This window comes from Acartia tonsa, chromosome 8, assembly GCF_053477335.1.
Source record: "Acartia tonsa isolate MP-2025a chromosome 8, ASM5347733v1, whole genome shotgun sequence".
Lineage (NCBI taxonomy): Eukaryota > Metazoa > Arthropoda > Copepoda > Calanoida > Acartiidae > Acartia > Acartia tonsa.
Window position 1 is genome coordinate 36,145,339 of NC_137267.1, and position 11,188 is coordinate 36,156,526.

An 11,188-nucleotide genomic window follows, 5' to 3' on the forward strand; every position below is an offset into this window, starting at 1 on the left:
TTAAAATCAAGCATTGAGCAAATGGAATCCATAATAAATTTTTTTGGTTCATTTTGGGCATATTATCATGTGATATTGGAAAATGACAATGTTTTAGCATTGTTTCCATAAGTGATTAATTATGTATTTCAGACCACAAAAAAATCTTCTAAAAAATGGGGCGGACAAAACAAACAAAAGCAAGATCTAGCATTGAACATGGTATTAAAAAACCTAAGACAACTAAAGGTAATTTAAATTAAAAATATCCTTGATATTTCTTTCACAAGTATTGCAGCAATAAAAGCAAATACAATCTTAGACTAGAAAGAACAGTAAAGAAAATCACATTTCACTAATTGCGTCACGGACTGAAGTACATACAGACAAAGTTAATTTTAGAGTAGGTTCTCTACTAATATTTTTTTTATAGTTGTGAAGAAAGAGATTAAAACTTCAGAAAGAAGATCTGCAAGACGAAGTATCTTAAATGCTGGTAAGGAAATTATGGTTATTTATCGCATCGTATTATAGACAGCTTTCCGTGGATATTAAAATGAAAAGTTAAAAGGTAAAAACTAGGTTTGTTAGCCCCGAGGGAACGAAGGCCCCGGCCTACAAAATTTGTATTAATCTTATGTTTTTTTTATTATTCGTGGAAAATTGCTTGTAATACGACGCTACACATGAGTTTTCATTATGGCTGAAAACCAGTTCTAATCCAGCGGATATTAATCGGTTTTGAAGCCATATTGGGAAAAAAATTCTCTCATTTGTGTCTAAGTCAAAAAGAAAAAGAAGTTGAAAAGTAACACATTTCCTTATTACATTGTAAAATTGAACTTTCCCATCTCGAAAATAAGAAGCTGACATAAAGCAATTTTTTCCTCGTTAGGCTTTATGAAAATCAATCACAACTATACCTACTAAAAGTGTAAATGTTAGTAAAAATTAGCTAATCGACCTCAAAAACAGCCTATAAAAGTGATCAGCTAAATGATATTTTCAATGTTACACCCTTTCTTGAGAAAGGAGGATATGTCTTGGCCCATTGGATGGCCTTAGTTGTTAAATTCAGTTACATAATTCAGGTCAATACAAAAAAACAACAGGCAAAATGTGAACTAAAATGTTTTGAAAAATACTTATTGATCTTTTAAAACCAAATAGTACAGATAATATTGCCTACTCTTTAACCTGTAAGTGAAAAACTAATCAAAACATTAAAAATTACACACACAAACATAAATGATTGCAGCTGTGAATTTCCAACATCCCTTAAAATATACCTACATATCCCCCCATATTGAAAATTGATGGAATAACAATGCTTTTTAGCTCGACAATAGAACTAAGTTAGGCATAGGCCTATTTTTGTCCACTTTTTACCTCTCAATTAGAGGACAAATGTTTTCATAACATACATTTTTATCATTTGCTTTAACAAAAAAAAACTTTTCAAACAAATCTTCTTTAACTACTTTATTATCCCTAATTAATAGATTGTTTTTTTTACTTTTTGCATTGACTCTAGTGGGCTTATTTATAGTAGAAAATCTACCAGAAGCCGACCTCAACGAGAATCTTGGCAAGAAGATTAAGACTGAAGAAATAAAAACTGAGAATATGAAAGAAGAGGACAGCAATGATAGTCTAGTGGAGGGAGAAGAGGATATGTCAGATTATGAAAGAATTAGACAGCAAAATATTCAGGTAAAATAGCTCAATTTGATGTTATAACTTAATCATATACGAGATAAAAAAAAGTATGTACCAAGGCAATTATTAGAAAATTATTGTTTTGGCAAGTTAGCCAATACTTCAGTTTTTTATTTATGCCTGATTTTTAGTGAGAGTATAGACAAACGCAAGTATTACTGTAGCTGCGCTTCTGAAAGTACCGTAATTATGAAGCATTAAGATTTTGAAATAATGAAATAGAATTTGGGAAATCAGGGAAAATATACACTACTAATAGGTTTACTTTATGATGATTAATTTTAGGAGAGAATGGATATGTTCAAAGAAATTCTGGACGTAAAAAAGCGAGTATCAGAAGCCTTTACCCCAAAAACCCAAGAAAAAAGAGCGGCATCGAAGCGCGGCTTGGCGTCTGTGAAAAAGGAGAAAGAAATTCTGCCAATGAGGAAATCCGCAAGATTAGAGGGTGGACAGGTAGTTTTGCTATTTTTTTGCACATACTATTATTGCTGCATAGCCTTTGCTCTTTATTTGTGGATTTGTTCAGATTTTAAAAGGACACCTTGTATGGATCTGTGTTAATGTATATTGTAAAACATTGTGAATTACGGATGGACATACCATAGTTATTAAGTAACTGTGCTTAAAGTAAATCTACAGTTTAGTGACTTTTCTTCAAAATTAGATAACGGTATATTTATAAAGTTACTAGTTACCCTAGGAATTTATAACTCAATAAACATCGGAAAGAGACTTATTGCTATAAAACATTTTTAGATCTATCAAATTTAAACTACGTCATTACCATTCACAGATTGCCTTTACATTCTAGTACAAAACTAGCAGTTTGTTAGGGACTTTAAAAGTCGGTCATTTTATAGGTTAAGAAGATAGAAAGATATGAGCCAGAAATCAAATTTACTGAGTCTAGGGACAGAATTCGAATTAAAACATCCCAAACAAGAGTTAGGCCGCCAAAGAAGGCTCTTTTACGAGGCCTGAAAATGGCCAAAACAAGGGTAGGGAGATTTATGCATGCTTTATCATAAAATATTTTTTTATGTGGGAATATCTTAATTATAAAAAAATCAGCTAAGGATTGAAATTGTTCTATTTCTTTCCCAACCAAGTTATACTAGATACATTTAAAACAGAACCTATAGTCAGGATGCTTCTATTTGTTTTTTGTCTACCTGTACTACCCATATGGGTCATAGAATCATAAGAAATTTGATATTAATTATCCAAAATAATTCGAAATGTCCGTCCGTCCGTCTGTTAGAGACAAAGTGTAAGAAACGTGATTTTCTCGGCTCCTATTAAAGATAGACAGCTGAAATTTTTAGTGAATATTCCTATGACATATGCGCATCTTTTGTTTTCGTAATTTTCTGGACTCCTTAATGACAAATTGCAGTTTCTTAAAAATGCATTTGTGGGAAGCTAAAAAGCATTTTACCTTTAAAACTCATTAAGGTACTTTTCTTATTCCTTTTTCTAAATTGATATTGAAATACGATTTTTTTTATACAAAATAGAAGAGGTATCTTAACTTTTCTTGCACAACATTTTTCACATTAAGCATTTTTTGAAAATATTTACCTATCATAGAGGCAGCATTTTTAGAGATGATGAAAAACACAGTTTTTTACAGATATCTATCAATAAATTTTGAGCTTCGATACTTATGGATGTTGTCATCCTTGTTTTTACGTTGTAGGTACCTGAAATTGTACGCTATGTACCTGAATTTATTTTGTATACTGTAGGTACCTGAATTTATTTTGTTTATTGTAGGTACCTGAAATTGTACGGCATGTACCTGAATTTATTTTGTATATTGTAGGTACCTGAAATTGTACGGTATGTACCTGAATTGGCTCCAGAACCTGAACACATTACTCTTCCACTAGAAACATTGGATGCTAAGGTAAATTAAATTCTATAATAAAGTAAGGATGTTTGTCTGGAAGCTTCACTAGGTCCCGGAATCTGGTTTATTAGATTCAAGCATTGAGCTTTTTAGGCTATTTTTCTACCTCCTTCTAGTTGATAGAGGCGAAGTCGTTAGCACAGTTTGTGCATCAATGTTTTTTTTTCTCTTGACGGAAAAGATAAGTTGCCAGGAATGAATATTCTTGTATGAATACATTTGAAATTTAGAAATTTAATTGAATTAAAAGTTTTAAATTTTTGATTAAGTATTAAGATACCCAATTAAATGATTTACAAAAAAAATGAAACTTCTAATGTACTTTTAGTTTTAAGAAATATATGTTTTTTAGGAAATATTCAAGTACGACGAAGATGAAAGTAAACTAAAAAATGCGCAAAATTATTTGTCCCAGTTTTGCAAGGAGATGACTAAACCAAAAGTAAAATCCAGCAAGTCGAGTCAAGAATATATGGAAAGGTATTCAACTTAAATTGATAGATAGTGGATTCGCCAGCGAATTTAGTTTATACATCGATCCAATAGACAAATAATAAGAGAAATTATCGACAAACAGTAGGTTTTGTGAGTATCTTATTTGCAAATTTGCTTTGTAAGTTTTTGTAATAGTTTCCGACTTAATACCTAATATATTATCCATTTACTGTTTCTTGGACTTTCTCAAGGCCTTTGATCGTCAGTTGATGGTTCTTCTTGGTTATATAAAACAAGAGAGCATTTCTGATCAGCATTTTTAATTAAAATTAGTGATTTAATTTTAAATTCTTCCCTGGCACCAGTACTTATTGACATATCTAGGACTTTACTTTCTTTTTATTCAAACACCAAGTCAATAATTACCATGGCTCGGCAGCCGCGCCACAGCCTCGCACAAGCCCCAAATTTAGACCTGAGGTTGATCCTTAAAAAAAATAGTGTCGCCTAATGAGGCAAAATTATTTTTATAAAAAGTCCTCCAAAATCACGTTAATTAAAAATCTACAAAAATTTAACAAAATCTTATGTTATTAACCCTTTTAAGATTTTATTTAATTTTGTAGATTTTTTATGGGATTTTGGAGGATTTTTATTTTGCCTCGCTAATAATTTTGCCTTACTAAGCGAACATAATGTTTTTAAAAAGAATCCACCTCTGCTTGTATGCAAATGGGCCTATAAACTGAAATTCTAAAAACTGGATTGTCTGTTTATGGAAAGGTTTAGACATCCGACTGAATTTCAAAGTTATGATACAACGATATAACTGAGGTTTACACGCGACTAACACGCGCCTACCAAAACCTGATAAAAACCATTCGTATCATTTATTTAAGGTTGAAAAAGTGGAGGATTGCACCTGAACTTGTTGCTAAAGTTGTACCTGACAGAATATTCTCCGTTGCTCTACATCCTACAGAACATAAGGTTTAAAAATTTTTAAACCAAATTCAAGGGTGTATATTCTGCACGTGCACAAGAATTTTCTTTCCCCTGCTGCAAAATGTTCTCTTATTTTTCTCCAAGGAGGAGTAAAAAATGGAAAATGTTTTCATCCTTTCCTGAAAAATGATACTATACATGTTATTCCATCACCGTAATTTAGAAGCGTTAATTCTCCAGGAGAAATTAATAGGATTTTGAATCTTTAATCTGTAATGATTTTCAGCAATCTGAAGGGATAAGACAGTGGCAGATAAATTAATGAATAACTCCAATAATGATACTAAAAATTACTCCTTTTCTTACTATTAGTGGTTGGACGTATGTACGTTTGGACACTCAACTTAAAGAACCAACCAATCAAAAAAGAATAAAAGTCCCCAAAGTTGTTCAGCCAACGAATAAGTAAACTTTGGGGATTAGTGTAACAAACTACCTCTTTTCCTCGATAATTATAACTTTAGTAAATATTTACTTTAAAAATCCTTTAAAATTTTAGCTGTTGGCCAGCGCTGGTGGAAAATGGGGAGCCCTTGGCTTGTGGGATATAAAGGACAAGGATTCCGAGGAGAATGGAGTTTACCTGTTCAACTATCATTCCAGACCTATCAACTGGCAGTCATGGGACAGGTAAAAATCATGGGGTGGGAGATGGATTATACACATTTACAGGATCATAGCTAAACTACAAGGTGGCCACAATGTACGGAATTGTACGGATTTTCAAAGAAGTGCTAAAAAAATGTACGGATTGTACGGATTTTTATTTTTTGTGTACGGAAAATCCGTACTTTCTATTTTAAAATAAATTTTTTTTAGCTATTTGTCATACTGTAGTTACAAAGGTTTTAGAATGTGTTATAATTAGTGTTATGGTCTTAATGAATTAAGTAAAATGTATCATTATTTGTAAATTACATTTGGATTTCACGGGAATCAGAGAGGACAAGAATGGTGTACCAGAAGTTTAATTATTCTTCTCTTAAATATTCAATTAAGTTTATCTGTCTTTGTGTATCTGTCTGTCTGTACTAAAGGATATCACTAACCACTGAACCTCCTATTGATAATTTTTATTGGTTCCAAACTAGAAGTGTCTAACATATTAGAAATTCATTTTGTTTAATTAATTTTGTTTATCATTATTTAGGATATTTATCATTTTAATGTATATTGCCTTATCTATTCAAGTTCCAGTATATACCTTCCCCCCCCCCCCCAAAAAAAAAGGGTTACAAAAAAACATTATGAAAACATTCATAAAAGCAAAGCTCTAAAATCTAAGGAAGGACAAACAAACAAATTCATTTGTAAAATTGCGTAAATACAGGATACTGTATAATCAGATAAATAGGATAATTGTTTCATACAAAAAGTTGTTGTCAAAAAGTTAAAAATCTTTACTGTAAGAGAACTATATCGGTTCAGTGGTCAGCGAGATCCTTCGCTACAGACAAGATTTTTACATTATTTAATAGGACTAATTGAGCTTCGCTTTTAGGGATGTTGTCATTCTTGAATTAAAGTAAAACACTTTTTTACTCACTAGGTTATCGATTCTCCCCCAATTTTAATTTCATTTATATCAAGAAAATTAAGGGGGGGAGCTATTTTCTAGTGATGATTTCTCTTGGGAGGTTGGCGGTACCCTCCCCCAAAATAGCTATAAACCATCACAGGACCTTTGAGAAGCTAGACTGTAAAGGAGAACCATATCGGTTCAGCGGTTAGTGAGATCCTTCAGTACAAACTTATGTAAAGATAACAAACTCATCCTTACATATTCTACCTTATACTTTTACCCAGGGTGGGAGGGGACATTGGGCTTATTATTACAATAGTTCCCAAAGCCTTCTTATTCGTTGGCTCAACAACTTTGGAACTTTTATAAATTTTTCCTGGTTGGTTCATTAAGTTAAGTGTCCAATCATTTCATTCACTAATTGTAATCAACAGAAGGGATAATTTTAATTTTCAGCAATGGGACTGTAAATAAATTTTTTGGCCATTGTATTATCCCTTTAGATTCCTGCTTTTTTTCCGGAGGAGGGTATATTAGTCCAAGTCTCTAAGGACAAAGGGTGTTCTATAGGCGTTTATTAGTTAGTTTCTACCATGGATTCTTCACGTAAGGTGGTTTTTGAGCTCTGGTAACCCCCCTCCCATGTTTTTACTATGGCTAAGGCGGGGTCTCTAACCCTACGGGGCCAATACCTGCGATGCCTAAACCCTGCAAGGCTACCCAGAACCAGATCAGTAGTAAGAAACCTTAATGCATTGCTGAGACATTTTACTAAATAATATATTTACTAGTATAAAAATGTACGGAAATGTACGGATAAATGTACGGATTTTTTTTAATATGGACGGAAATGTACGGATTTTTAAAAAAAAACCTTGTGGCCACCCTGAAACTAGGAAGAAGTATTTTGAAGCCCTTATTGATATTAACTTACATTAGGCTTTCTAATACCTATTTATAGGTAGAAAAAAATGTAAAAGTATTTTTATCTTTTAAAGTTGAGATCTATGAAATATTCCTATTCATTATGTACCATGCAATCAGCAAAGCTAGTATATAACCAAGTCTTAAAAACGTTAGTTGTTCTGTAACACCTTAATTCTTACCTATATTGTTTTGTATATTTAGGTTTAACAGTGAAAATCTCATCACCACAAGCTACGACGGAACTAGCAGAATTTTGGACCTAAACAAAATGGAAAGTAGACTCATGTATGGCGATGAAAAATTTCTAAATGAACGAAGCGACGCCTACACCACTATGCATGAACAAATTGATGCAAATACATTTCTGGTGTCTAAAGGCAAGACAGGATGTCTCGGGCTGGTTGATCTGAGGTCGGGCTATCAATCTGTGGTTCAGGATTATCATATATTTGACAGGAAAGTTGGAACATCATATTATAAAATTTATATGTTAATTTGCCACTGGATATAATAATGATGAATGAATGTCATTATGACAGAAGTTATTCATTTAAACAAGAAAAAAATAGTTTGCTGTATTTTTGTAGTTAACAGGTAGCCAAAGTTCTATGAACACGACTTCTCATTGGCTGGTTTAAAATTTAATTAAATCTTGCTGGGCTGTTAAAACCTTTAGTGTTCAAACTTTTCCACAGTAAGAGTAATGTTTTTATCGTAATTGGGAATGTACATCAATTTATCGTCCATTGTCTTATTTCTTTGGATCTTTTATTAGAATGGTCATAAGCTTTTATAACTGAAAAAATTAAATGATGTTCTTATTACCAGAATAAGTCCCAAGTGTATTAGCCTACACCCTATGCAGACCAACATTGTAATGGCGGCAAACAACAAGGGCGGAGTCTTCATATTTGACCTGCGGACGGCTGGCAAGGGCCGGTCAGGCCTCATGGATTCTCTGGCTGAATTGGTCGGTCATGCCCGCTCGGTGTCAAGTGCTGTTTTCAACTCTACTGGAAATAAGGTTTGTAGAATTGGATCCCTAGACATTTAATACCAAAATGTATTGATTGAGAAAAGCAAAAAAATTTCATGAAAAAATATGAGAAGATTTAAGGGTGGGAGTCGGATCTGACACTTTTGCGTAAACAGTGATTATAGGCTTTGTCTCTGTAGTGAGAGGTTAGGTTATTTGGAGAAAAAGTTTACTTTTGGGATGTATTTTTCTTGTATTTAAAAAAAAAATTGATAGCTCTCCAGGTTCATCAGGGACATCTATTATTCGTTGGACTTACAACTTTGGGGACTGTTTTTGAATAGTGATTGGTGGTTAATTAAGTTGAGAGTCCAAGCGTTTCAAACACTAATTGTAATCTATAGAATGGGTAATTGTGTGTATCATCATTAGGAATGTTCATCAATTTATCAGCCATTGTCTTATCCCTTTAGATCCCTGTCTTTTAATTATGTATTTCTTAGGTTGCAACTCTGTCCTGGGATGACAAGCTACGATTGTTTGATACAAGTGTGATGAAGGGTGATATGACTGCTGGCAGTGCTGTTAAGCATAACAACAACACTGGCAAATGGCTCACTCCTTTCAAGGTAATCATTTTTATATTAATACCCGCGACCTTGGCTCAATAAGTAGTGCATTCGCTTATTATCGGAAGGTTAAAAATAATTCACACTGCTGCTATGTCAGGTGCGTAACATAAATAGTTAAAAGTAGAGAAAATGCTTGGCCCAAAAAACAGGCGCAACTCATTGCCATGCACAGTTAGGACTTTAGACAAAGGTCGTGCAATCAAAGGGTTGGTTGTCTACAGGGAGAATGGACGCTTATTGTTTTCATCCAAGCTGTTTTTAACTTCTAATGCTCTACTAATAATGTACAATGTACATATTTGTCCTTGCTTGTTATAACTATAATTTTTATCTTAAATTTATTTATAGGGACTATGGCATCCTGTTCATGAAGATGTGTATTTTACTGGTAGTATGGGTCATCCTAGGTGAGATTGATTTGTTAAATAAGGCCAGTAAGATCTTTGAAGGATAATAAAAATTTTAATCTTTTTTAATCTTAATTATATTTTTGTAATGCTATTTTTAATACAACCTACAGATTTCTCATTTTTAAATAGATTTTAAGGATTAATCATTACAATTTTCAATTGAGAACAAATGCAAGTGCAGAATTTGAAGCTAAACTTTAAGAAATATAACAATATATTTGCGTTAATATTTATTATTGAATGTATAACATTGAGCTTTTAAACAACACACCTTTTTGTTTAGTAGGTAATAAGATCAATTTTCCAATATGGTTACGAAACCGATTAATATCCGCTATATTAGAACCGGCTCTTTTTATGGAAACATATATTGATGAATATTTTATTTGCAGAGAGTTGGAGGCCTGGCAAGCCACAGCCAAAGGAATGCAGAGGATCCACCAGTTTAGAGGAGATGAATTTGGCAGCATCAGCTCTGTGGTCGCTGTTCATCCCACACTGGATATCATCATTGGAGGAAACAGCTCGGGACGTGTGCACGCCTTCATGTAGAGTTGCTGCGCTGCGGAAAATTGACCATTTTGAAGTTAAGAACGGGCCTAAAAATCTTTGAAAATTCTATTACAATAATACTTAACTTATTTTAATGTGTATCTATAACGACTTTTAAATAATATGTAACTTTAATTATTAATCTGCAACAAATATGTAGCTATTAAACGCAAATTATTAGAACCACGAAATATTATTTTAATCATTCCATAAATTTCCCTTTTTCTTTTTTTTACATTAACTACCACATTTTTATAAATTTGCTATTTTCAATTTTGTCATTTTGCGAAAATGGAACTCTGCATGTAATAATTTGCATAGATACAAAAATGACACATTCCAACCTAAAGAAAGGGAATGCCTACAAACTTTTTGTTTTATTAATGACTTTAAAAATGCGTTACCCTAAACCTTTTGTAATTAATTGAAAAGATATAATGCATGTAAATTAATAAGCTCAAGAAATAGATGACCAAAGATAGATGAATATTTATTTAAGCAATTAAAAAACACTTAAAAGACTGTTATACTCTAACTGAAAATGTATTTTATTTTGTCAGACATGTTTTTACGTTAACATTTTAATATGTTTTAAATATGTGTCAAAATCACCAAGTCGTGTGAAAATTGTCTTCAGTACGGTGCTATACCTAATTTCAGTATGGCTGCGAACGGGTTCTAATCCACCGGATATTAATCGGTTTCTAAGCGATATGATAAAGTAAATTATTTTTTAATTCTTTCGATCACAAGGGTGGTTTTGACATACTATATTGATGAAAATTTCCTTATACCTCGTACAGCTTTAAATGTATTTAAAATTATGTTAACATTTATGCATTTATTAACTCGCCATATCAATATTATTCTCAATTTATACGCTTATGTAAAATTCTAGTTACCTGTATCTAAATATGACAGAATATATATATTTCAAAATAAATCATTAATCCGATTTTCTTATTTATCTAACAATTAATAGTGAAGATACCTAAGGCAATTTAACACTTAGGCCAGGAAGTGGTTTCGAAATTCGGTTGGTTTGAAAATTCTCTCTGTTCAAGATCGCAAATTAAAAAGTCGAATACAATTACCTAAATGTTCAAAGTCTTTAGT

At 32.3% G+C, this 11,188-nt stretch overlaps 1 protein-coding gene across 3 annotated transcripts; it reads left to right on the forward strand.

Annotated features, from left to right (window-relative positions):
* Positions 1-120: 120 nt before the first annotated feature.
* Positions 121-11,024, forward strand: LOC145326830 (WD repeat-containing protein 76-like). 3 transcript variants are annotated; one of them, XM_080170259.1, is made up of 14 exons: positions 121-228; positions 413-475; positions 1,529-1,692; positions 1,984-2,154; positions 2,562-2,699; positions 3,527-3,610; positions 3,966-4,093; positions 4,948-5,038; positions 5,553-5,683; positions 7,704-7,959; positions 8,332-8,526; positions 8,982-9,107; positions 9,459-9,517; positions 9,913-11,024. In XM_080170259.1, exons 1-14 carry the CDS (start codon positions 156-158, stop codon positions 10,070-10,072), a joined length of 1,839 nt encoding a protein of 612 aa, XP_080026385.1. In that variant the 5' UTR covers positions 121-155; the 3' UTR covers positions 10,073-11,024. The 3 variants fall into 3 exon arrangements, with proteins under 3 accessions (XP_080026385.1, XP_080026384.1, XP_080026387.1); XM_080170258.1 differs by having other exon boundaries at positions 7,704-7,955; positions 8,328-8,526; XM_080170261.1 differs by lacking the exon at positions 2,562-2,699 and having other exon boundaries at positions 7,704-7,955; positions 8,328-8,526.
* The last annotated feature ends 164 nt before the right edge of the window (positions 11,025-11,188 follow it).